This window comes from Mobula hypostoma, chromosome 7, assembly GCF_963921235.1.
Source record: "Mobula hypostoma chromosome 7, sMobHyp1.1, whole genome shotgun sequence".
In the NCBI taxonomy this organism is placed as follows: Eukaryota; Metazoa; Chordata; class Chondrichthyes; order Myliobatiformes; family Myliobatidae; genus Mobula; species Mobula hypostoma.
Genome location: NC_086103.1, coordinates 50905999 through 50933749, shown reverse-complemented (window position 1 = coordinate 50933749; position 27751 = coordinate 50905999). Strand labels below are relative to the sequence as shown.

The following is a 27751-nucleotide window of genomic DNA, read 5'->3' as shown; positions in this document are numbered from 1 at the left end:
TATATATATATGAAATAAGGACAATTAAAGAAGTTCCAAAATGCAGATCAGTGGGACATCCCCAGCAGCTCAAGCTGCACTAAGGGAGAAATGGTAAGCCAATACTTTTCACAAACAAGAGAAAATCTGCAGATGCTAGAAATCCGAGTAACACACACAAAATGTTGGAACTCAACAGGCCAGGCAGCATCTATGGAAAAAAGTACAGTCTACATTTCAGGCTGAAACCCTTCGGCAGGACTGGAGAGGAAAAAGCTGAGGAGTAGATTTAAAAGATGGGGGGAGGGGGGAGAGAGAGAAACAGCAGGTGAGAGATGAAATCTGAAGGAGGAGGGATGAAGTAAAGAGCTAGGAAGTTGATTGGTGAAAGGGACAGAAGGCCATGGAAGAAAGAAAAAGGGGGGAGGAGCACCAGAGGGAGGTGATGGGCGGGCAAGGAGATCAGGTGAGAGAAGGAAAATGAGATGGGAATTGGTGAAGGGGGATGATGTGGGGGTCATTACCAGAAGTTTGAGAAATTGACGTTCATGCCATCAGTTTGGAGACAACCCAAATGGAATGTAAGGTGTTGCTCCTCCACCCTAAGTGTGGCCTCATCATGACAGTGGAGGAGGCCATGGATGGACATATCGGAATGGGAATGGGAAGTGGAATTAAAATGAGTGACCACTGGGAGATCCTGCTTTTTTTGGCGGACGGAGTGTAGATGCTTGGTGAAGCGGTCTCCCAATCTACATCGGGTCTCACCAATATACAGGAGGCCACACAGGGAGCACCGAACACAGTAAATGACCCCAACAGACTCACAGGTGAAATGTCACCTCACCTGGAAGGACTGTTTAGGGTCCTGAATGGTAGTGAGGGAGGAGGTGTCGGGGCAGGTGCAGTACTTGTTCCACTTGCAGGATAAGTGCCAGGAAGGAGATCAGTGGGGAGAGATGAATGAACAAGGGAGTCGTGTAGGGAGAGATCCCTGTGGAAAGCAGAAAGTGGGGAGGAGGGAAAGATGTGTTTGATGGTTGGATCCCATTGGAGGTGGTGGAAGTTTCGGAGAATTATGTACTAGACGTGGAAGCTGGGTGGGTGTTAGGTGAGGACAAGAGGTCCTCAGCTGTGTCTTCCTAAACTGTGGCTTCTCCGTTACCATTGCTGATAGAGCTGTTGACTGTAGTTCATCAATTTCCTGCTTCTTAGCTTCATTTTTCCTAATGTAGAACTAGAATAATGTGCTGCTAATGCTCCCTTTCCATCTCAGCAGCCTTAGCATCCTTTGCAATTTATTAATTTAGTTTTATTTATTTGACTGGGGATACAGCATAGAACAGCTTTTCCAACCTAATGAGCTGCAACTCACCTATTTAGCACTAGCCTAATCACAGGACAATTTACGTCTTTGGACTGTGTGAGGAAACCCATTCACTCATGGGGAGAACATACAAACCCCTTTGAGAGAGCGCTGGAATTGAACTCTGGAACGCTCTGAGCTGTAATAGCATTGCACTAACTGCTACACTACCATGGCTAATCAGATTTTAACAACAGATACACTTTTTTGTGGAAGCATTGCTGCTATTCCTGCCCTCAGTGCTTGCAGGTGAGGAAACAATTCCAGTCTCGGTGTATGCAGTGTTCACACTGTGGGCTCCTGTACAGTACACAGATCAGGGGACGGCTTTGCAGGGAACTTGCTCTTAGTCTGCAAGAATAAGTCTGAGCTTCTTGCTGCCCGCCACTTCTCTGCCCTGCCCCCATTCTGACTGTGACTTCCTCCACTTTCATAAGTTTGAGAAATAGCATTTCATCTTTTGTGGGTATATTCTACGTTTGTAGTTTCTCAGATTCCACAGCTTTAGATAACTCACTTCCTTCATGCACCTCAAAATAGAACAGACAACAGTACAGGCCAATATTTTAACCTACTCCCAAATTAATCTAACCCTTCCCTCCCACATTGCCCTGCATTTCTCTCTCATTCATGTGCCTATCTCGGAGTCTGTAAGTGTCCCGAATGTATCTGCCTGTACCACCACTGCCGGCAGTGGGTTCCATGCACTTTACCAATCTGTGTAAAAATCCTACCTCTGCCTTCCCCCCCAAACTTTCCTCCAATCACCTTAAAAGTACGTTCTCATGTATTAGCCATTGCTACCCTGGGAGAAAGACAGTGGCTGCCCATCCTGTCTGTGGCTCTTCTCATCTCATACACCTCTGTCAAGTTGCCTTTCATCCTCCTTTGCTCCAATGAGAAAAGCCCTAGCTCACTTAACCATTCCTCATAAGTCATGTTTCCTAATACAGACAAATACAGAAAAAATCTCCTTTACTCCTTATCCAAAGCTTATACAAAACATCCTTCCTATCATGAGACAACCAGGACTGAACACAATACTCCACAAGTGATCTAACCAGAGTTTTATAGAGTTGCAATAGTATCTCACAGTTCTTAAACTTGATCTCCCAATTAATGATGGCCTATCTTGACAACTCTATCAAAATCTTGCAGTAACTTTAAAGTTTCTAAGGGTAAGGACCCCAAGATCCCTCTGTTCCTCTACACAGCTAAGAATCCTACTATTACCTCTGCCTCCTGTTACGACATGCACCCATTCACGCCAGCTTCCGAGGTTTAGACGCTGTAACTCCCCTGATTATGGACAGCTGGAACAGCCCCTCTAAAGATTCAGGACAGTCCCGCTAACTGGCAATCATGTTTGGGTGCTTGAGGAGTATCTGAACTGAGGTTCGATGTTTAGTTGTAAGCCTTCTCGTGGTTTTGTCTCGTGTTTGTTTTGTGCTCAGATTCTCGATCCAGTTTGAAACCGAGTTTTGCTCCTTGCCGTGGATACTCCAGCATTTGGGTCCAAGCCGTTCTCATCAAGGTCTCTCGTCACACCTTCAGGTTCAGCTTTCCCAACCGTACACTCACGTTGTCCAGTTACAGGAGCATTGTAAATAAAGGGCCCAAGGCATTTTTGAGGATGCCTACCACCCATCCCAGGAATACTTTGACCCACTACCATCAGGAAGGAGATGCAGAAGCATCAGGACTAGAACTGCCAGACTGGGTAACGGCTTCTTCCCTCAGGCTGTGAAACTACTGAATACCCCACGACTACCAAGCTCTCGTCACTAGGGAGCAAATTGTTTACTGTTTACCAGTGCTGCACACTGCATCCATCTTGAATGATATTTTATTAACTTATTTGTGGTAATATTTTGTTTTATATGCTGTGTGTGATATATGTTTTGTGGGTGCACCATGATCCTGAGGAACATTATTTTGATGGTTGCATATATGTACGGTCAGATGACAATAAACTTGAACCTGAAATCTATCTGCCACTTTCTCAGCCCAGCTCTACATTTTCTCAATGTCCTGTTGTAACCTACTACTATCTTCAGTACTATCCACAACACCAGTGGTCCCAACCTCCGGGCCGCGGACCGATACCGGGCCACGAAGCATGCGGAGGTGCAGCAGTAGCCGGAGCGCACCCAGCATATCTTTTTTTTTTGATTAGATTATGAGGACACTCAGTCCTCGTTTATTGTCATTTAGAAATGCATGCATTAAAAAATGATTCAATGTTCCTCCAGAATGATATCACAAGAAAACACAGGACAAACCAAGACTAAAACTGACAAAACCACATAATATGACAAAACATATAGTTACAACAGTGCAAAGCAATACCATAATTTGATAAACAGCAGACTGTGGACACAGTAAAAAAAGTCTCAAAGTCCCGATAGACTCATCATCTCACGCAGGCGGCAGAAGGGAGGAATTCTCTCCACCATGAACCTCCAAGCGCCGCCAACTTGCCGATGCAGCACCATTGGAAGCAACTGACCGCAGCAGACTCTGAGTCCGTCCGAAAACTTCAAGCCTCCGACCAACCCCTCCGACACAGCCTCACCAAGCACCATCCTCTGCTGAGCGCTTCGACCCCACCCCAGCCGCTGAGCAACAAGCAAAGCCAAGGACTCAGGTCTTCTCCTCCGGAGATTCTGGACCACACAATAGCAGCAGCAGCGAAGCAGGCATTTCAGAAGTTTCACCAGATGTTCCTCCATTCTCTCACGTCCGTCTCCATCAAATTAGGATTGTGCACAGCACCCTACTTGACAAATAACAGGCATCACCACCGGAGTGGCCGCTGCGAGCTGCGATCTTCAAGATAAAAGCCGAAATAAACAAGCTAATTAATTAGGTGCTGCCCAGAAGCCAGTCTTCATTAGAGGAACTGAGGTGGAGAGGGTCAATAACCTTAAATTTTTGGCATTAAGGATCGACGTTTCTCTCTCTGAAAAGTGTCAGAGCATCTGTCCTGGGACCAGCACGTAACTGTCATGACAAAGAAAGCACGGCAGTGCCTATACTTTATTAGAGGTTTGTGTAGATTCAACATGTCACCTCGATCCTGACAGCCCTGTCTTTTCAGCCTGTCTGGGCTGGCATTTAAATTGACCAAACAATGGAACAGCAAAAGGCTCCAGCGCCCTGGAAAGAGGAGTGAACACCGCATAGAGCAAGTGAAATCAGCAATCGCCTCTGATCCGGGCTGACATTTACGTGCCGGGTGGCACCTAATTAGTTAGCTTGTTCACTTCGGCTTTTTTCTTAAAGCTGTGCTGGGTGTACTCCGGCTACCGTTGCACACCTGCATGCTTCGCAGCAATGTATCGGTCCGCGGCCCGGAGGTTGGGGACCACTGCACAACACCACCAGCCTCCATATCATCTGCAGACTTACTAACCTACCCTTCCAATATTTCATCTATAAAATCACAAAGAGCAGGGGTCCCAAAACAAAACAGTACATGTAATTTTCTTGAAATCATCTTCAAATACTGTAGACTTCAATATATAATAGAATCAATTTACTTTCTGCTTACCTAGAAAATCGCAAATAGTGTGTCCAAAGGTATGCTTTAGTAAAATTTTATTTTGTCTATCATCCTATGAAAGGCAAGATTGTTTGCAAGAAAAAAATTAAATTAAATTGATGACATTCAATGTCATGTCTTGTTTGTAACTTAAATTACAACTTTTCTTGGAAGTTGTAATTTTGCTATGCTCCTGAGAAAAATGTACAGCCTTAAGCAACAGGTTTGCACCGTCTTTAATAAAGAACACTGTAGTGCAGTAGAGAAATTCATTCTAAAATGTTTGTTGAAGTCTAGTCAAATTTATATTTTAATAGCTAGGATAAGGAGAGATTTTACTTCTACATTGAGACTATTCAATATGAGAAATAGTACTTTTACCTGTGCATGAGAAACACAAAACAAATTAATCATTTTTTATGTCAGTACACACAGCAGCCTTATATGGCCTGTTTGTTTCTAAAGGTAGAAAATTGCTTCATGATTGGTTGTTCTGATTTTTTTTTGATAAATACCAAACAGGACACTTGAAGATTTTTCAAATGGAGCATTTCACTGGTGGCCTTTCCGGGAGAGACAGTTGGAACTTGGATTAATATGCCCTTTGCAATTTTGTATCTTTAATTTCAATGTTCTTTGTCTTGCATTGAAATGTTGTTGATGTTGATTATATACAGTTTGGCATGAGTCCTCAAATCCTAAAGACTTTCTACGGGGCACACTTGAGAACATCCTAACCGGCTGCATCACTGCCTGGTATGGGAACTTCTCTCAATCGCAGAACTCTGCAGAGAGTGGTACGGACAGCCTAGCACATCTGTAGATGTGAACTTCCCACTATTCACGACATTTACAGAGACAGGTGCTTAAAAAGGGCCCAAAGGATCATTGGGGACCCAAGACACCCTAACCACAAACTGTTCCAGCTACCACCATCTGGGAAACGGTACCGCAGCATTAAAGCCAGGACCAATAGGCTCCGGGACAGCTTCTTCCACCGAGCCATCAGACTGATTAATTCATGCTTATACAATTGTATTTCTATGCTATATTGACTGTCCTGTTGTACATACTATTTATTACAAATTACTATAAATTGCACACTGGACATTCAGGCAGAGACATAACGTAAAGGTTTTTAATTCCTCATGTATGTAAAGGATGTAAGTAATAAAGTCAATTTAATTCAATTCAAATCATTTGATAGTTTGAACCCCAAACCATTATACTCACCAAATCAGTGTGTCACTTACTGAAACATGTTGATGGATAACTGGTTGCCAGAGATAGGTCATTCAGAAAACAATCAGTAATTATAATGGAAAGATGATTGGAATGGTCTTCTGGCCTTAAGATTTCACATCTCACATTCTAGGATTGAATTAAGTCAAAGTAGTGTGGGGAAGATTGATTTGTGCATTATTTTGACAAAATATTAGTATTTTAAAATTATCAATTGAATGTTTTACAGGTAGAGCAGGCAGATGAATGTCATGTGAACCTTTTAAATATGCAACTACTAATAGGTGCAGCAATAATTTCTGGATTCCTGTCATTTTGCAGATGTGCATTGATAACTTAGCCATCAGAGTCTTCGAAATCTGTTGTTTTTAGTGCACTGCAGCACCTTGATACAATGCTAAACTCAAAATGCAAAAGCTCTGAAAGTTATTTTCTAAATTTTATGGTACTGAACAATAAGAAAATAAATTTCAAGAAGTGAAATAATTTGCTATGTTATTGTTTCTTTGTTTACCTTAACTTCTTATTTAAATGATTGATAAAGCTAAGTTAATTTGCTGTATTCATGAGAACTACTGACCAATAGCCTATACAAAAATTGCAAGTTATGAGCAGATAAGCATTTCCTATCAGGATCAGCTGACAATGCAACTCTAACGCCTTTCTGCATCATACAACGAGAAACTTGCACACATGGCTATCAGGGATTGATGCCTTACTAATAATTTTGTAGAGATTTCATTTAAATTCATCTGTAATCTCTTGTGGAATCATACCAATAAAAATATTTAGATACTCTTTCAAGGATCCACAAGTCTTCTCTGGTCTGATCTTCTTCAGTGAAAGTTACATTTCTTTTTTTTCCCAAGGCCGGTCTGTACCAGTCTCCAAGCTTATACCCAGGGTTGTCTGACAAATCTGAACAAAAACTATCCCCATCCCTGTCCTATATTCATTGCATTGCTGTTGGTGGGTTGTCTGATTCTCACAGTACTCAATGTAATGAGTGAAAAAGAATCTTGTAAAACTTGCAGTCACTTCTCTGGCCCTTTTAACTGAAAACCGCAGCAGTTCCCTGGAATAACCAAAATTTTGGCTCCTTTATATTTGGGAGTTTTATTGCAGAATTCATTTACTTGCAGAAGACATAAAGAAAAGGAAGAAATCAACTTGTAAATTAGTTATGTAATTACCTGAAGGCATGTGAGTATTTGTTGAATTGCAATGCATATTCAATGTTCCTTACAGTGCAGCTATATGAATAGTTTTGCCAGGATGGCTAAACAGAATCTAAAACAGAAGTTTAGTTTTGCCTCCTGCTCTGACATGAAATCAACTCAAATCTTCAAATTTAAGTTATTCCTCTGTAACATTTATATTCAAAAAGTAAATTATATTTAAAATTTACAGGATGCCAGTTAATTTTGACTCCATTATCCAATGTCAAAATTATCATCATAACTTATACTTTAGTTAAAGTTACAAGTTGCACAAATGTTACATTTGTGATGTTTTTCAGTGTTTAGTACCTAAAGTGTTACATCACTTAGAAAAATAGCTTATGATACTACATGGGAACTTTTTTTCAGAAGCTGCTTTATTACAAGTGTCAAATAGAACCATGCCCTACTCCGTAAGATGACAATGAAGTTTCCCGTGTTCCTCTATTTTGTACAAATCCACAGCATTGACTTCAGTCCTTCTACACCAGCTGAAATTACAATAAAAGAGAGATCAATAAATAACAGCAACATAATAGTTTTCAAGCAACGATATATTATCTCAGCCAGTGAAATAAATCAATAGCAAGAAGCTTTAAAAACATCAATCCAGCTTTGCATCAATCTGGATTTTCAGACAATTCTAGAGCTAGCTATCAAAATTAAAAATATATATACTTTTAAAAGTAGCATTATTTATCATACATTAAAATGCTGAATGTTTTGAAAATATCAAGCATACTACATTTGGTGGGATTTTGATTTCAGGAACATTTATTCTTATCATAATTTACCTCAGACTTTACCCTACATCCCCACCACCACTTCTAAGTTATATGTTTATCTCCTATTCTTCACACCATTTTCTCCACATTAGCAAAGATTCTTATGTTGCAGCCTCTGTCTTGTTGCTCCCAATATAGTCTTCTTATCCTTTCTCCTCTCACTGATAATTCATGATCCTTTCTCCATCCACCTTCCTTATCATATTACCTTTATTATTCACTTTGCCTCCCTCTCACGTATGCTCGCCCCCAAGTTCCTCTTCCACATTCTCTCCTATTGTTGTCCCACAAGCCATCCTGTCAGTATCACCCCCCCTCCCCCCCCCACCAGTAGGCACATTGAATTACAGACATGACATGATTTAGTTTGTTTTTCCCCTTCTCCGGCAGGGTTGGTGCACCTCCAATCCTTTTAGAAAAGTTTATTCTGTGTCTTGGCTTGAAATGAAAAATTCATGTCTAATTGGATAACTTGATTTCTTATCAGTATACATTATTTATATCACAGTTGTTGTGGATCCATATAAACTTATAAACCTTTGGGGAGGAGGAAAACGGATCTTATTTTTTATTGTGAAGGAATCTTTGCTCCAGTTTGGAATTTTGGCAGTTTTATACTGTAGACTGTTACTACAGTAACACTGCAAGGAAATGCTATAATATATTAAAGAATGAATCACAACGTGTGATAAAGTAACTTAAAAGCTAAGTTACTTGCTTCCCAAAAGGAAAGTATGAAGGAAATGGTCATTTAGAAAGAAATAATTTTACCTACGTTTGCTACTTAGATTATAATGGCCCAGAAACATAAAAATCTCACCTTGATATCATCTATTTGCTGAAATTGTTTATCGTCTCATCAATTTCATTGGACTCATTTTGAAGATACCCCTGCGCTGATGATTCTTGACCTCCTAAAGTACAGATTAAGTGTAAGTACTGCACAAAGTATTTACAATTGGAAGTAAAAACTGTGAGCTTTAAATTAAGCAGGACAGACCAGCTTCTGTGTAAAGACTTCGCATAGAAACCAAAGTGATGCTTTCCTTTTCTCCATTAGCATGAGAGCTGAGGGAAAAACACAGGTGTTGAAAAAGTTTAAATTCATTAGGCTCTATATCAGCTATCAGTCTTTAATCTTTAATGAGTACATAATTATGAGATTTAATTAGCTGAACATATTTGCTTACCTTTCTGATGGTCCCTCACTTCGTGCCTTACTTGTGTCTATTAAGATATTAAACAATAAAATGCAAAACTATCCAAGAATAAAAAAAATATACTCAGACAATAAAACAGTTTGCTCAATGGAAAGTTATTATATATTTAACATATATATTTCTTTCTGGAAATTGCAGGAAGTAGAGCGACTGCTTCCAATGATGACACGTATTGCTTTCTCAACGATATGTTTTTGATTAACATTAAATGGCATTAGTTAAAAAAAAAATTCAGATAGTTTAGCTACCTTGTGGTGTTTCCTGGCAGCCACAACATTTAAACCTCAGGATGATGACACTAGCGAGTATCACCACAACTATCACAAGGATTATGATCAGGATGATCACAGCTGAAAACACAAGTTAAGTTCATGTTACTACTTTTGTAACAGGAAAGTCATGAGTCTTTAAAGGTATATTTCAATACAACAGACAAGCCTAAGTGCTAGATATGTTAATACAACAAAAAGTGTAAAAACTAGGTATTTTAAAATAAAAGATATAAAAAATTAAGTCTGGCTCTGTGACTCAGAAGGGAAAGGGGGAAAGAGTAGTGAGCAGTAGTGATGGGGATTCATTGTTTAGGGGAGCAGACAGGAGTTCTGTTCAGGATGTAGTAAGTACCGTGGATTCAACATTGGCTTGGTATGAGATACCAGAGAGTGGTGGTAGTTGGTCACCTGTCTGACTGAAGGCCTGTGACTAGTCAATGCCTGATTGTTCTTGAAATTGTTTATCTCTCGCAAAGGAACAGCGCCATCCAGTTCCCTTTTCATCTTCTGAACCTAGTGGTGTAGGACCTACGGCTTCTGTACCTCTTGCCCGATCGTAATAGCAAGAAGAGATTGGCCTGGATGGTGGAGATCTTTGATCATGGATGCTGCTTTCTTGTGGCAGCATTCCTTGTGGATATACTCAGTAGGAGAGGGTGGGGGAAGAACTGTAAATTTCTTTTATATTTTTGCTACTACTCATCTGCCTGCTATGTAATCAATTACTAATGAGAGCTGAGTGGAGTCGCAAAATCATAGCTGTAAATTTTGTTGCTCTCTATCTCTCTGACCATGTGCTCTGCCCTCTCTGTTTTCCCTTATACCAGTGGCCCCATTACCCTTCCACTATCCCCAGCCCCCACCTTCACAATTTGCCCATCATCTTCACCGTCCTTCCTCTGGTTCTCCACCTCCTCCTCTTTACTCCAAGATCTACTCTCCTCTCCTGTCAGATTCCTTCCTCTTCAGGCCTTAGCCTTCCCCACCTACCACCTCCTAGCTTCTGAAATCAATCCCTTTTATCTCTCTTAACTCCATTCATTTATTTCCTTACAGCTTGTGCTCCTGCCCCTATGCCAACTCTTTTATTCTGGCTTCTGTCTCCTTCCTTTCCTGTTCCGATGTAGGTTTTAGGCCTGAAATGTCAGCTGGTCATTTTCCTCCATAGATGCCGCCTAACCTGCTGAGTCCCTCCGGCATTTGCATGTGTTCATCTCAGAAAGAGACTGGCCCACCCGTAGCTTCCTTTTGTTCATTCACTGTTAAAACCAGAAGCAGGCAGATAGAAATGCATTAGGCTCTTGTGTTATAACTTTTGCAATTAACCTCCGATGTAACTCCTAAAAATGGATGGGTTTGGGTCAGTCTTCATGTCATTGTGAGCTGTGATGCCTGTATTTCACCCATTGAGGCTTAATTTGAGATGTAAGGCCTTGCAAGACTTATTCCTAAACTATAGCAAAGAAAACAGGCAATATTAATACTCAATAACATTTTTGCACTTTTCTTTTATGTTTTTACTACTGCTCATCTGCCTGCTATGGAATCAATTGCTAATGAGAGCTGAGTAGAGTCACAAGATCACAGCTGTATTGACGAAAGAACTCAGTATTTGATAGCAAAATATTTACCAAAGGCTATTACGGACAACGAGTTGGTTCCAATTGTAGCAGGAGTTGGGGTTGGCATAGATATCTGACCTGTCAAAATATAAATAAGTAATAAAATGTATATGATGCTGATTATTTGCACATATTTGATATAAAATGTACAAACCTTGGTCTAAGTTTAATATTAGCTATTAATGTAAATGCACAATTACCTTCAAATCTGATTGTTGGTGATTTTTATAGCCTATTTCCAAGATTTCAGTGAGAAACAAAAAGTATGATTCACCAATACTGAAAAAAATCATTGTCACAACAATGAGCAGACTACACTTAATCAATCTCACCACCCACACTGTCCCAACAGTCTCACTTCTTGCACTGTGGTGTCTTTCATCATACTGGGCGCCAGGCTGTTGTGACCACCCTACCAATTAGAGTTGGCTACGAGTTGGCCTTAAATGGTGGACCCTGAAGCCATGAGCCCAAATGGCCATTCAATTTCTGTCATAGGCATTTCAAATGTTTTTTGAAACTCTCTGAAAGTCAAAGACATTTCAAAGCAAAAGATTGCAATAACTAAAAATCTATTGCCAATAATAAGCATACTTAAACATATCTGCAAATGTTAGATATTAATTAAAAATAGAATGATTTAAAAAAAGCAGACCGCCTAACACTTTCAATTAAAATCAGCACCTGCTTTCAATGTAAAGAGCACTCTTCTATAGCCATCTGTAGTGACTACCTAAGGGCTGGCTGGGAAGTGAACCTAGCTTCTCAGATGTGAAATAATTGTTCTCCAATTCTGAGTCCAGGTAGGATGTGTTAATTTCCAATCTGCAGTTTTCCCAGTTTCTATGTTGATATGTCCAGGGAAAATCCGGATCAAGTTAACTTTCTCTCTTTAATTAGCCAATCATTCTGAATTGAACTACTAGCTAGAAGTTAGTGTGTTGTGGTCCTGTGATTAGGCTTTGAAGAATTCAATTCCTTATTTTATACTTATTATGACTTAGGGATTCATTCAGCCCCTTGGTTCTGTGTGAGCTCTCAGAGGGAAATCCTATTCATCCCATTTTTCTGTATTTCCCTTCAAAGTTCAAAGTAAATTTATCAAAGTACATATATATCACCATATACAGCCCTGAAATTCATTTTCTTGGCAGGTATGCTTATTAAGACCCGGCTGGTGGCGTAGTGGCATCAGCGTTGGACTTCGGGACGAGAGGTCCCGATTTCGAATCCAGCTCCAGCCGGCTCCCCTGCACGCTTTCCATTCATGCTGGGTTATGAGCTGGTGATCTCTTTGGAGATCTTTCAGTCCTTGAAAGATATAACTCTTTGGAAAACAAATTTGCTAAAGACAATAAACTATAATGTGCAAATACAAAAAGAAAGATATAATAATAATAATAAATAAGCAATAAATATTGAGAACATGATATGAAGAGTCCTTGAAAGTGAGTCCATAGGTTTGTGGGAACACTTCAGTGATGGGGCAATTTAAGTTTAGTGAAGTTATCCCCTTCGGTTCACGAGCCTGATGGCTGAAGGGTAATAACTGTTCCTGAACCTGATGGTGTGACTCCTGAGGCCCCAGTACCTTCTTTCTGATGGCCGCAGTGAGAAGAGGGCATGTCCTTGATGATAGATGCTGCTTTCTTGCAACAGGATTTCATGCAGATGTGCTCAATGGTGGGGAGGACTTTACCTTTGATGGACTGGACCATATCCATCACTTTTTGTCGAATTTTTTGTTCAAGGGCATTAGTCTGTCCATACCAGGCCATGATCAGCCAGTCAATATAATTACTCCTACAACTTAGTCTCTTGCATGCCCAGCAACTCTCCCTTTGATTTTTGTTATAAGAAAGATACCCTGAACTAAGGGGGAATTTGCAAGGGCAAGATGGGTGGATGGGCAAGTAGTGTTGAGGAAGCAGGAAGTCTGTAGAAGGATTTAGACAAATTATGAGAATGGGAAAAGACGTGGCAGATGGAACATTATGCAACCAGTCCCAATGATGTTTGCCCTTGTTGATCCCAGAAATCAACTTCATAACTCCTTTGGAGTAAGGTACAAGAGAGTCAGTACAAATGTGAACAACATTTACGAAGCAAGATATCAATGTATGCATGTGAAGCAACATCAGCACTGTATAAGAACATCTCGAGTATGTAGCACTGTGATAAATAAGACATAGGATATGTTTTAGGCTTGGGATCCATGGGCTAGACTTTCCATATCATTGATTCCTTTAGTACGGAGTGCATTCAGAAAATGAGCAGCATAGCCTCTCGGACTGAGAACTCCCCAGGGTTTGTTGCTCTCTTAGTGAGGGTTTTTCTTCTGATCTCAGTCTCAAATAACTAATTTATCCTAACAAAGGACAAAATAGCTAACAATAATACCCTCAACAACTAAACCTTAAAGTCTTTCAACATGAATGGAACCAGGAAAATGAGAAAAGGTACAGGAATGTTATAGCAGATGATCATCTACAAATGCATATCTTTTTATAGGCATCCGTTAGTCTCATGAGACCATGGATTTGTGCCTTGGAAAGTTTCCAGGGCGCAGGCCTGGGCAAGGTTGTATGGAAGACCAGCAGTTGTCCATGCTGCAAGTCTCCCCTCTCCATGCCACCGATGTTGTCCAAGGGAAGGGCATTAGGACCCATACAGCTTGGCACCGATGTCGTCGCAGAGCAATGTGTGGTTAAGTGTCTTGCTCAAGGACACACACGCTGCCTCGGCCAAGGCTCGAACTAGCGACATTCAAATCACTAGACGAACGCCTTAACCACTTGGCCACGCGCCAACACTATAGCTTAAATCATATGTAAAGGTATAGTAGGTGAATCTGAGGTGACTGGAGCAAGAGGAGAAGCAAAGGAGGTGAGGGTTAGATGAATCTGGAAACTGTAGCGTTCATACGATTGGGTTATAGACTACCCACACAGAATATGAGGTATTCTTCCTCTAGTTTGCAGTGATCCTCATCCTGAAAGTAGTGAAACTCAAAGTCAGTGTGGAAAAGGGAAAATAAAAATGAAGTGCCATAAAGCAAGGAGCTTGAGATCGCCATTGCAGACAATATAGATTCTCAAAAAATTGACGGTCCAGTCTTCATTTAGTCACCATATTAGGAACACTGAATGCTGTAGATGAGAATACAGGAGATGTCTGTGAATATTTAACTCAGCTGGAAAGGCTGCTTTGACCCCTGGATGGCAGTGAGGGAGGAGGTACAAGAACAACGGGGAGAAGAGTAATGGGGACAAGGAAATGGTGGGCAAACTCAACAAGTATTTTGTGTCAGTCCTCACTGTGGAAGACACCAGCAGTGCCAGAAATTTGAAAGTAGTTGCTATTACAAAGAAATAGGAGCTTGAAAAGCTGAAAGGTCTGAAGGTAGACAAGTCACCTTGACTAGATGGACTACACCCCAAGATTCTGAAAGGGGTAGCTGAAGAGATTGTGGAGGTATTAGTAATGATCTTTCGAGAATCATTAGATTCTGGACTGGTTCTGGAGGACTGGAAAAGTGAAAAAGTCACTCCACTTTTTAAGAAGAGGGAGGCAAAAGACAGGAAATTATAGACTAGTTGTCTAGACTTCAGTGCTTGGGAGATGTTGGAGTCTATTATTAAGGATGAGTTTTCAAGGTATGTGGAGGTACATGATAAAATAGGCCAAATGTGCATGATACCACGATGGGTGGATGGGCAGTTAGTGTTGAGGAGGCAGGGAGTCTGCAGAAGGATTTAGAAAAATTATGAGAATGGGAAAAGACGTGGCAGATGGAACATAATGTAGGGAAGTGTATGGTCATGCACTTTGGTAGAAGGAATAAAGGCGTAGACTATTTTCGAAACAGGGACTAAATTCAGAAATCAGAGATGCAAAGGGATCTGGGATTCCTTGTGCAGGATTCCCTAAAAGTTCACTTGCAGACTGAGTCAATTGTAAGAAAGGCAAATGTAATGTTAGCCTTCATTCTGAGTGGGCCAGAATGTAAAAGCAAGATGTAACGCTAAGAATTTATAAGGCATTGGTCAGACTGTAGTCGGTGTATTGTGAGCCCCTTTTGGGCCCCTTATGTAAGAAAAGATGTGCTGGCTTTGAAGAGAGTCCAGAGGAGGTTCACAAGAATGATCTAAGGAATAGGAATAATTTGATTATCCAATATTGAAAGGTCCAGAGAGTATGAGGAAAGGATATTTCCAATAGTAGGGGAGTCCCAGGCCAGAGGGCACCACATCAGAATGCAGGGATGAGGAGGAATTCCTTCAGCCAGAGGGTGGTGAATCTGTGGAATTCATTGATACGGACAGCTGTGGAAGTCAACTCATTGGGTATATTTAAAGCAGAGGTTGGTAGGTTCTTGATTAGGTTGTCAAAGGTTACTGGGAGATGGCAGGAGATTAGTGTTGAGAGGGATAATAAATCTGCCAAAATGGAATGGCTGAGCAGACTTGATGGGCCAAATGGCCTAATTCTTCTCCCGTATCTTATGGTCTTATAACAAATGTTGCACTTCCATTGGTTGCAAGGGAATGTGGTCGGGTCAAGGATGGATGGATGGAGAGGGATGAGCAGAAGGAGGAAATGAGTGGGAAAGTTAGAGATCATGGTGGACAAGATCTTGATGCAATAAAATGGGGAAGTCTGTAAATCATGTGCTTCAACAGGAATAAACGAAAAACAGAATTTGTTTACCATCTAGTTTAGAGACATGAATGTAGATGAATACTTTTTATCATTTTAGAGGTCAGATAATTGTGTACTGATAATTGCAAATAAAATCTTGGAAAACAAATTTAAATTTGGTTTTATCTCCAGTAATTATTTTTTTTTGCTGTAATTCTCACTAACTTATCCATTTTAATACTGAAGTTAGTTTAGTGAATTTTACCATTTATGTCCTTCGTGCTGGATGCTGCCGTTGAGTACGTACTCTGTCCATTGGATGTCACCGAGAAAGATGTTGAATTATCATCAGTGCTTGCATTAACTGCAACTAGAAATGAAATCAATATAACGATGTAATTAAATAGTACAATCATCAGATAGGTCTAGCAAACCTGAAGACAGATTCAGGTTGTTCGGTCTCTCCAGATTCATTATTGGTATATCATTGACCTGAAATGTCTTCTGAAGTACAGTATATCAAAGAATAATATACCACTTACACATCAAAAGTAGTAGGTTTGAGCAAGAGCAAACGCCTAACCTGTATGTATATGTATGTGTCTGTGTGTGTGTATATATATATATATATTCTTTCAGAATAACTTTTTCATAAAAATATATGCTACCTACACAGAATTTGCAAGTCAACATTTTCTTAACAAGTTATTCACACTATATGACATTAGAATGGCATAGAGCTGAACAACACAGAAATGGGCCCTTCAACCTGTAGTAACTTCTACTTTGAAAAAGGCACACTCGACAACTTCATGCCCAAGAAACAACTTTATCTCGAACTTCAAAACCATTATGTATATACAGAGGCTTTCACAACCCATACAGCATGGCAGGTACACTATATACAAAGCCCACCGGAAGTAAAAAGAACAGAAGTAAAACCCCCCATTATCTTAAATAGTATTAACTTACTTTTAATAGTGCTCACGCTACAACACTTCTCCCCCTTTAAAATTCAACATCCCCAAATGTAAAAAGACTGGGAAATAAAAACAGTGTTGTTATTAACTTGCGTACCCCTGAAAACTTATACTAGTATCTCAGCAACAGTTTATCAATACAAAACATCTGAAAAACATGACAGATTCAACATTCAATCTAACAACAACAAAAAAGAACTGTCCCGTCAAAGATTCAGTCTGTCAGGAGGTTTACGAGTGCACTGTGATCTGCGCACTACCCCCAGTGACCCAGCAGGCACCGCTGGTGAGGGTGTTTTGGGTGGATCTGGTTTTGGGGGCATGAGAGGGGTCTGTGTGACTGTGTGAGAATGTCCATTCTCTACAGGGGAGCCCTACCCCTCTGCCAGGGTCTCTCCCTCTGGCAAAGTCACTGGTGGACGTGCTTCCACTGTAGTCTGTCTCACAAATGGAAACTACATGGAACTGTCTGCCTCTGAGCCAGTATCATGACGCAGGCGCACATGGTCCTGATGTCTGCAGAAAACACGCCCATCAGTCAGCTTAACAACATAGGAGACAGGACCACTCTGCTTAAGAATAACCCAGGCAGCCATTGCTGATTGCTTCTCACATAGACATTGTCATCCGGTTTTAACTGTCTCTCTCGTGCACGTTGATCATGTCCCTCCTTCTGCTTTTCCTGCTTTCTCTCCACTTTTGCCTTCATGTCCGGGCGCAGCAGGTTCAATCTTGACTTGGGCCTACGCCCCATCAGCATCTCTGCTGGAGTGCGTGCAGTGTAGTCTGTGGCGTGAGGTGGTACTTAAACAGGAAACGTGAAAGCCGCATGCTAACAGAGTCCCCTGTCATCTGCTTCAGGCCTTCCTTCACTGTCTGAACAGCCCGCTCAGCCAAACCATTGGAGGCTGGGTGGAAAGGGGCCGTCCGAATGTGATGAATGCCATTCTGCTGCATGAACTCACTGAACAGTTCACTGGGGAACGTCGGGCCATTATCAGTGACCAGAGTGTCAGGCAACCCGTGGACTGCAAACACTTGCCTGGTTTGTTTGTGGTTGAGGGGGCTGTGACGTTGCTCATGATGTGAGCTTCGATCCATTTAGAACACGCATCTACCATTACAAGAAACATTTGCTCCATAAAAGGGCCAGCAAAGTCCAAATGTAGCCTAGACCAGAGGTGGTCTGGCCACTCCAATGGATGCAAAGGAGCTGGTGGTGGCATATTCTAATTAGTCTGACATTGCATGCATGATTTTACCTTGTTCTCCAGATCCTGATCCATTCCTGGCCATCAAACATAGGATCTTGCAGGCTTTTTATTCGAGACACTCCTGGGTGAGTCTTTTGAATTTCCTCCACAATCTGTGAATGGCCAGGGGGAGGCACGATGACCCTTGCCCCCCAGAAAATGCAGCCGTCCTGCATATTGAGTTCTATCTTGCATTTGTCATAAGGCCTCAGTTGCTCTCCTTCCACGACTTTGGGCCAACCTTGTAAAAGAAAAGTCTTGACTTGGGACAGGACTAGGTCCTTCTCTGTCCACTGCCTGATCTGGGTCACCTTTACAGGCCTCTTCAATGAAAACACAGTCTCTGGAAGCACATATGTAGTAACAGGTGTCTCAGGTAAAATAGTCGACTCAGTGCATTGGCGTTTGCATTATCCCCACTCGCTCTGTACACTATTGTGCACCAGTAGGCTGACAATGTAAGAGCCTAATGCTGTATCCTGGCTGAGGCTAGCGGTGGGATGCATCTAGTCTCACTGAACGGGCTCATCAGTGGTTTATGGTCTGTATAAATTGTAAATACGCGTCCATAAAGGTACTGAGGAAAGCGTTTGACCGCAAAAACAATGACTTCTTTGTCTAGCTGTGAATATCCCTTCTCAGCAGCTTTCAGGGTACGTGAAGCAAACCCAGTAGGCTTCTCTGAACAGTCCTCCGTCTTGTGTGCATACTTAATTTCATGCCAGTTTAGCTGGATTTTGCGAAGCTAATCGCAACCCAAAAGACTGGGCCCCCTACCCTTAGCTATGACTAGCCTGGCTTCGGCCTTCTGACCCCAGGCTGAAATGTCCACATATAACACCCCTAAATGAGGAATGGGCTACCCCGTTTAGGTCCTAAGTTTGAGCTTTGACGGTCTGATGGGAGGCAGGTTGGACCCCCATGTCCTCCTGTAGGTCTCCTCACTAATGACCGATGCAGTAACCCCTGAATCAATCTCAGACTTAATGACCTTTCCCCTGACAGTGACTGTGGCATAATATTGTTCAGGTGGTTCCCCACGAGCTTGACCAGTTCGTCATATGGAATGTCCCCTGGTTTCCGCGGTGCAGCTAAATTCCTTATTAGCTTGTAAGTCTTTGCCCCACACACACTCAGGAGAATAGAGTGCTTCTTAGCCTCCTCAGTAATTCCATTAGCACAAAAAAAGTGTCCCAACCTTTCCTCATACTCCGGCCAGTCCTCGTTTTCTTCCAGAAATTCACCGATAGTTCCAAACGTAGCCATCTGAAATGCGAAGCTCCCATTCGAAAAACGCGCCGATATGTTCACAAAACCAGTTCACCTCGTCGCCAAAAATATGCAGTAACTTCTACTTTGAAAAAGGCACACTCGACAACTTCATGCCCAAGAAACAACTTTATCTCGAACGTCAAAACCATTATGTATATACAGAGGCTTTTCACAACCTGTACGGCATGGTAGGAACACTATATACAAAGCCCACCGGGAGTAAAAGGAACAGAAGTAAAACCCCCCATTATCCTAATTAGTATTAACTTACTTTTAATAATGCTCACGTTATAACACAACCCATCAATAATTTTGCCGAAGGGGGATACCTGACAATGTGTTCTCTTCTTCACGTTTGCATTAGCACTCTTCCCATAAAATCCATGTCTAGTCATTTTCAGTCAGTACCAGCCTTTCACAATGATTTGTTCTCTCTTTCAGGCTCTTTCTTCTCCTTCACTGGGATCAATTTTCTGATCCACTCATTAATACTCACTCTTCCCTTTGCTGCCAACACTTTCCACCATTTCGTTTCCATACTCTCTCTCTCTATCCTCAATTTCACTGCCTTTACTTCTAATTTTACATTTCCGTTCAATTCTTCATCGTCATTTATTCATCTAACTTCTGCATCTTTAGCATATATCGCTGTGCTAAAGAAATCGCTGGTGGGCACGTGGCCAAGTGGTTAAGGCATTGGACTAGCGTCCTGAAGGTCGTGAGTTCGAGCCCCAGCCGAGGGAACGTGTTGTGTCCTTGAGCAAGGCACTTAATCACACATTGCTCTGCGACGACGCCGGTGCCAAGCTGTATGGGTCCTAATGCCCTTCCCTTGGACAACATTGGTGTCGTGGAGAGGGGAGACTTGCAGCATGGGCAACTGCTGGTCTTCCACACAACCTTGCCCAGGCCTGCGCCCTGGAGAGTGAAGAGCGCAAATCCATGGTCTCACAAGACTAACGGATGCCTTTACTACGGAGACTGAAGATTGTAATACAGTAGTTGAGTTTCAGAAGGAAGCTGCCATGTAGAGCGATAATAATTTGTAGGGACAGGGTAGTGATAAAAGTAGTGGCTGACTTTATTATTGAGAGTTTTGAAGTTAGCACATTGGGAAAATGTGTTTTATCTTCACCATTTCACTACCCTGTAGCATTTATCCAGCAATGCTGTGTGCAGTAGCTTCTTATTTTGTGACTACATAACACGGATGACAATGTCTCACGGTTTCATTCTTGTTCGTTTCCTATCCCTTAAAAACATACTGCCTTTCAAACCTGTGATTTGAATGCCCACATCCAAATAGAATCTCAAAGTGTTTTTATGCTAAAAATGATCAAAGTAGCTTTAAAGATGTATCTGTCTATGTTATACCCACTCAGATTTACTTCAGTAATATATCACTTCCTATACACACAATTACATTCTGATTTACGTGCACATACTGTAGGCATGCATGTTGTATTTCTGCGATCTGTCTGCATAAAAATATGGCAATATTTAATAGAGTGACAACCTTACCTGTTGATTCAGTCATCACAGAAACATTAGATGTGGAATTTTCACTTTGTACAGATGGTGTCATTGAAGAACTGTTTGGCGCTATGAATGGAAAATGTTTATGATATAGAACAAATTATTTGCATTAGTCAGGAAAAATGTTATTTTTCCATGGATAAATTCTTGCTATACAGGCATTCAGACTCTGCCTGATAGGCTCATCGATCTCATTTGCTTCACTTCAAGTAGAACATTGAAATTTATAAGTACTTTTACCTTTAGTCGTAACCCGTGTCTCTCCAGTACTGACGGAAGCATTTGAATTGCTTGTTGTACTCCCGTTGCTGGTGATCCCTGATGAATAACATATATAAAGTAGACTTCAATCACTATTTACCAATTTCAGGCCTACCAGCTCATTAGTTTTAAAGCTGACAACTTTTAAACTTCCAACAGCTTGTGAAAATTTTTGGCTACCAGTTTTGCATTGAAAAATTATTCAGCTTTTGGAGGAAGCTATGCCAACTAGTGGAATGGTGCTTCAGCAACAACCTGGCACTCAACGTCAGTAAGACGAAAGAGCTGATTGTGGACTTCAGGAAGGGTAAGACGAAGGAACACATACCAATCCTCATAGAGGCATCAGAAGTGGAGAGAGTGAGCAGCTTCAAGTTCCTGGGTGTCAAGATCTAACCTGGTCCCAACATATTGCTGTAGTCATAAGAAGGCAAGACAGTGGCTATACTTTATTAGGAGTTTGAAGCGATTTGGCATGTCAACAAATACACTCAAAAACTCTGACAGGCTGCATCACTGTCTGGTATGGAGGGGCTACTGCACAGGATTGAAAGAAACTGCAGAAGGTTGTATATCTAGTCGGCTTCATCTTGGGTATTAGCTTACAAAGTACCCAGGACACCTTTAGGGAGCGGTGTCTCAGAAAGGCAGTGTCCATTATTAAATACCTCCAGCACCCAGGGCATGCCCTTTTCTCACTGTTACCATCTGGTAGGAGAACCAGAAGCCTGAAGGCACACACTCAGTGATTCAGGAACAGCTTCTTCCCCTCTGCCATCTGATTCCTAAATGGACTTTGAAGCTTTGGACAATACCTCACTTTTTTAATATACAGTATTTCTGTTTTTGCACATTTTTAATAATCTATTCAATATATGTAATTGATTTACTTGTTTATTTTTGTTTATTTATTATTATGTTTTATTTTATATATTATTATTATTTTTTCTCTCTCTGCTAGATTATGCATTGCATTGAACTGCTGCTGCTAAGTTAACAAATTTCACGTCACATGCCGGTGATAATAAACCTGATTCTGATTCTTGTTCTGATTCCGATTCTGAAGGATGAACTTGTGGAGGAGAAGGAATAGTGGGGTAAATGGACAATAAAATAAGGATGCTGGGGGCAAAAGTTAACATATTGTTAGCTTTCTAGTACAAATACTTTAAATAGATGTATACGTTTCGATTGAAGATAGGGAGCTAAAAGGACCCTTCTATATTCAGGCTATCAAAATAGTATTTTAAAAATGGAATTAATGTAATTATGTTTATATATTTACTCAAACTACATTCATGAAGGTATACCTCTGCACCTGCCAACAGTGAGAATGCCCCTTAATTGCAAATTTGAGATGGAAAGATAGGGTAAGAGTAAATTCTTTGGATTTGGGCATGGCAGCATAGTGGTTAGCATAATGCCTTAAAGTACCAGCAACCCAGGTTCAATTCCCTTCACTGCCAATTAGGAGCTTTCCCCTTGACCTCTTGGGTTTTCTCTGGCTGCCCCGGTTTCCTCCAACAGTTCAAAGACATACCATTTGGTAGGTTAGTTGGTCATTGTAAATTGTTCCATGATTAGGCTAGGATTAAATTGGGGAATTGTTGGGCAGTGTGTCTTGAAAAGCCAGAAGGGCCTATTCTGCTCTGTATCTCAATAAAGCAAATAAAATTCAAGAAAACTGGAAGTACCACAATGGTCTCTCATACAGCTGTTGGGCATAATTAAGGAGTTGTAATATTTATTTTGTGAGGCTTCCAATTTTGGGCAAGGATGAAGTAAATTGTAATGAGAAAGACGTGTGTTTTGTCAGACGGAGAGAATAACCATCAACGCATTTCAGAATTTCTGGAAACAAAATATTTGTGGAAAAAGCTTAAATTGTCTGATTTTCAGTGAAAACATGAGAGCAAATCATTTCTCAGAAAGCTGTCAGAACACCTACGGCAATGCAAAAATGAAATGAAACTCTTAGTCCTGTATTTAGAACACAAATTGGAGAGGAACGTATTGAATCTGCATCAGATAGTAACTTAGGCCAGAGCACAGGATAAAACAGTGAGTACTTTTATTTAATTGCTTAAAGAAACAAAAGAGTGTCTGTAAACATATTGTGCAGAATATAGCCAAGGATGAATGCTAATACCAAGAGAAGTAATTGAAGGTAGTAACAAACAGAAATTTCATTGGACGTATAATTAAGGATAATCCAAAGAGTTTGAAGGATAATCCGAAGAGCTTTTACAGGTATATTAAGAGCAAAAGGATTGTAAGGGATAAAATTGGTCCTCTTGAAGATCAGAGTGGTCGGCTATGTGCCGAACCAAAGGAAATGGGGGAGATCTTAAACAGGTTTTTTGCGTCTGTATTTACTAAGGAAGCTGGCATGAAGTCTATGGAGTTAAGGGAAACAAGTAGTGAGATCATGGAAACTGTACAGATCAAAAAGGAGGAGGTCCTTGCTGTCTTGAGGAAAATTAAAGTGGATAAATCCCCGGGACCTGACAGGGTGTTCCCTCGGACCTTGAAGGAGACTAGTGTTGAAATTGCAGGGGCCCTGGCAGAAATATTTAAAATGTCGCTGTCTACAGGTGAGGTGCCGGAGGATTGGAGAGTGGCTCACGTTGTTCCGTTGTTTAAAAAAGGATCGAAAAGTAATCCAGGAAACTATAGGCCGGTAAGTTTAACGTCGGTAGTAGGTAAGTTATTGGAGGAAGTACTAAGAGACAGAATCTACAAGCATTTGGATAGACAGGGACTTATTAGGGAGAGTCAACATGGCTTTGTGCGTGGTAGATCATGTTTGACCAATCTATTGGAGTTTTTCGAGGAGGTTACCAGGAAAGTGGATGAAGAGAAGGCAGTGGATATTGTCTACATGGACTTCAGTAAGGCCTTTGACAAAGTCCCGCATGGGAGGTTAGTTAGGAAAATTCAGTCGCTAGGTATACATGGAGCGGTGGTAAATTGGATTAGACATTGGCTCAATGGAAGAAGCCAAAGAGTGGTAGTAGAGAATTGCTTCTCCGAGTGGAGGCCTGTGACTAGTGGTGTGCCACAGGGATCAGTGCTGGATCCATTGTTATTTGTCATCTATATCAATGATCTGGATGATAATGTGGTAAACTGGATCAGCAAATTTGATGATGATACAAAGATTGGAGGTGTAGTAGACAGTGAGGAAGGTTTTCAGAGCCTGCAGCGGGACATGGACCAGCTGGAAAAATGGGCTGAAAAATGGCAGATGGAGTTTAATACAGACAAGTGTGAAGTATTGCACGTTGGAAGGACAAACCAAGGTAGAACATACAGGGTTAATGGTAAGGCACTGAGGAGTGCAGTGGAACAGAGGGATCTGGGAATACAGATACAAAATTCCCTAAAAGTGGCGTCACAGGTAGATAGGGTCGTAAAGAGAGCTTTTGGTACATTGGCCTTTATTAATCAAAGTATTGAGTATACGAGCTGGAATGTTATGATGAGGTTGTATAAGGCATTGGTGAGGACGAATCTGGAGCATTGTGTTCAGTTTTGGTCACCAAATTACAGGAAGGATATTAATAAGTTTGAAAGAGTGCAGAGAAGGTTTACAAGGATGTTGCCAGGACTTGAGAAACTCAGTTACAGAGAAAGGTTGAATAGGTTAGGACTTTATTCCCTGGAGCGTAGAAGAATGAGGGGAGATTTGATAGAGGTATATAAAATTATGATGGGTATAGATAGAGTGAATGCAAGCAGGCTTTTTCCACTGAGGCAACGGGAGAAAAAAACCAGAGGACATGGGTTAAGGGTGAGGGGGGAAAAGTTTAAAGGGAACATTAGGGGGGGCTTCCTCACACAGAGAGTGTTGGGAGTATGGAATGAGCTGCCAGATGAGGTGGTAAATGCGGGTTCTTTTTTAACACTTAAAAATAAAATGGACAGATACATAGATGGGAGGTGTATGGAGGGATATGGTCCGTGTGCAGGTCAGTGGGACTAGGCAGAAAATGGTTCGGCACAGCCAAGAAGGGCCAAAAGGCCTGTTTCTGTGCTGTAGTTTCTATGGTTCTATGGTTCTATGGTAAAGGTGATGTTATAAAATAATTATTGTGAGAATTGGAAACTCTGATGCAAAACTGTTCCATTTTCTGATCATGCCATGGTTATTCAGTGTGAATTTTTGTCGATCAGTAATAGAAATAATTACCATCCAACATTTTTACAAAAGTAAATTTTCCAAGTGAAAAAGAATTTTAGGGTGATTGGAAGAAATCATAGTTGGAATGTCAGAGGCAAGTTTACTTTGCACAGACTGTGGTGGGTGTGTGAAATGTGACGGTAGAGGCAGATACATTAGGGACATTTATTTTATTTTAGATAGATTTAAAATTTATCTAAAGCATAACTTTAGATAAGCACAAGAATGATAGGAAGATGGACGTTATCTAGGAAGGAAGGGTTAGATTGATCTTTTGCTGGTTTGAAAAGTCAGCATGACATCATTGGCCAAAGGGCCTATAGTTGTCTGCAGCATTTTATGTTCTACGCCCTCTATTCACCTGGTACAAATTGTACAATGTCATAGTTACCAAGGCTTGTTAGATCTGACTGGGTCACAGTAGTTGTGGCTTCAGAAGTGATGGTACCTGAAATAGGAAATGAAGTGTTAGTTATTTTAACTAATTTCAGAGCTGTACTGAATTTCTTCAATAATTAATTTTAATCTTTGCATTTAATGTATAATTTGAATTTTTACTGTACCTATCGGAAGATTTAGCAGAGCTTTAACAAATAGGTTCAAGTAAATTTAAAGTTCTCCTTCTAGAAAAAAAATTGAATTAAAATTCATGAAAAGCAATTATTTCAAATAAGCTGAGTACTCCGAGAGACCATAAGATAAAGGAGAAAAATTAGGCCATTTGGCCCATCAAGTCTTCTCTGTCATTTCATCATGGCTGATGCATTTCCTTCTCAGCCCGTCTCCTGCCTTCTCCCCATATCCCGTCATGCCAAGACTAATCAAGAATCTATCAACCTCTGCCCTAAATATACCCAATGACTTAGCCTCCAGGGCTGCCAGTGGTAACGAATTCCACAGATTTACTACTCACTGGCTGAAGAAGTACCTCCTCATCTCCATTCTGAGACTGTGTTCTCTGATCTTCCACTCCCCCACATAGAAAACATCCTCTCCACATCCACTCTATCAAGACCTTTCAATATTCGACAGGTTTCAATAAGATTCCCTCCTCATTCTTCTGAACTCCAGTGAGAAGAGGCCCAGTGCCATCAAACACTCCTCATATGAGAAGCCTTTCTATCCCAGGATAATTTTCGTGAACCTCCATTGAACCCTCTCCAATGTCAGCACATCCTTTCTTAGATTAGGAGACCAAAACTGTTCACAATACTCCAGGTGAGGCCCCACCAATGCTTTATAAAGGCTGAACATTACATCCTTGCTGTTACGTTCTAGTCCTCTTGAAATTAATGTTAATATTGCATTTGCCTTCCTCATCATTGACTCAACCTGAAATTAACCCTTAGGGAATCCTGCATGAGGACTCTCAAGTCCCTGAGCACCTCATATTTTTAAATTTTCTCATCATTTAGAAAACAATCTATGCTTTTATTTCTTCCACCAAAGTGTATGACCATACACTTCCCTACACTGTGTTCTACCTGCCACTTATTTGTCCAGTCTTCTAATCTGTCTAAGTCCTTCTGCAGCCTCTCTACTTCCTCAACACAACCTGTCCCTTCACCTGTCTTCGTATCATCCGCAGATTTGTCCACAAGGCCATCAATTCTGTCTTCCAAACACTGACATATAACATCATAGATGCCAATCTGTAACCATGCTACAAGTTCATCTATCTCATTCCATATATTGCGTGCATTCAAATAGAACACTTTCAGCCCTCTATTCATCACCTGTTTTGTATTTTGTCCCCTTTTACATTTCAACTCATCCCATTGACTGTAATTTTGCTCTGCTTTCAGCCTCTTCTTGCCAGCGGTCTCACTATACATTATGTCTGTTGGTAAACTAAATGCTCCATCCTCAGTCTGATCATTCTGGTTCCCCCCACCAAATTAGCTTAAACCCTCCCAAACAGCTCTAGCAAACCTCCCTGCAAGGATATTGGTCCAACTCGGTTTCAGGTTCTACCTTGCCCAGAAGAGATCCCCAGGATCCAGAAATCCATCCTCTTGTACCGGTACCTCAGCCATGCATTCATCTGCCAAAATCATCCTATTCTTACCCACACTGGTGGATAACATAGGTAGCAACCCAGAGATTACTCCCCTAAGGCTTTGCTTCTCAGTTTTCTACCTAGTTTCCTAAAATCTCTCTTCAGGATCTCCTCACCTTTCCTACTTATGTCACTGGTGCCAATATGTATCAAGTCTTCTGGCTGCTCACACACCCCCTTTAGAACGCTGTGGACCCAATCCGAGACACCCCTGACCCTGGTGTCTGGCAGGCACCATACCATTTGGGTGTCCCTATCACATGCACAGGATCAGAGAGATTGGGATAAAATCAAGAAGGCAACTATTGAGGAAGTC

At 41.1% G+C, this 27751-nt stretch overlaps 1 protein-coding gene across 1 annotated transcript in view; it reads right to left on the bottom strand.

Annotated features, from left to right (window-relative positions):
• Positions 1 to 5444: 5444 nt before the first annotated feature.
• ecscr (endothelial cell surface expressed chemotaxis and apoptosis regulator) overlaps positions 5445 to 27751 on the bottom strand; it is a 47157-nt gene continuing 24850 nt past the window's right edge. Inside the window, exons 2-11 of the mRNA XM_063053419.1 lie at positions 25768 to 25824; positions 21173 to 21250; positions 20918 to 20998; positions 16157 to 16261; positions 11260 to 11328; positions 9605 to 9706; positions 9327 to 9363; positions 9137 to 9204; positions 8957 to 9050; positions 5445 to 7842 (exon numbers count right to left, since the gene is read on the bottom strand). Of these exons, the coding sequence (XP_062909489.1) occupies positions 8968 to 9050; positions 9137 to 9204; positions 9327 to 9363; positions 9605 to 9706; positions 11260 to 11328; positions 16157 to 16261; positions 20918 to 20998; positions 21173 to 21250; positions 25768 to 25824 (680 nt within the window). The 3' untranslated portion in view covers positions 5445 to 7842; positions 8957 to 8967. The remainder of the gene's footprint in view (positions 7843 to 8956; positions 9051 to 9136; positions 9205 to 9326; positions 9364 to 9604; positions 9707 to 11259; positions 11329 to 16156; positions 16262 to 20917; positions 20999 to 21172; positions 21251 to 25767; positions 25825 to 27751) is intronic.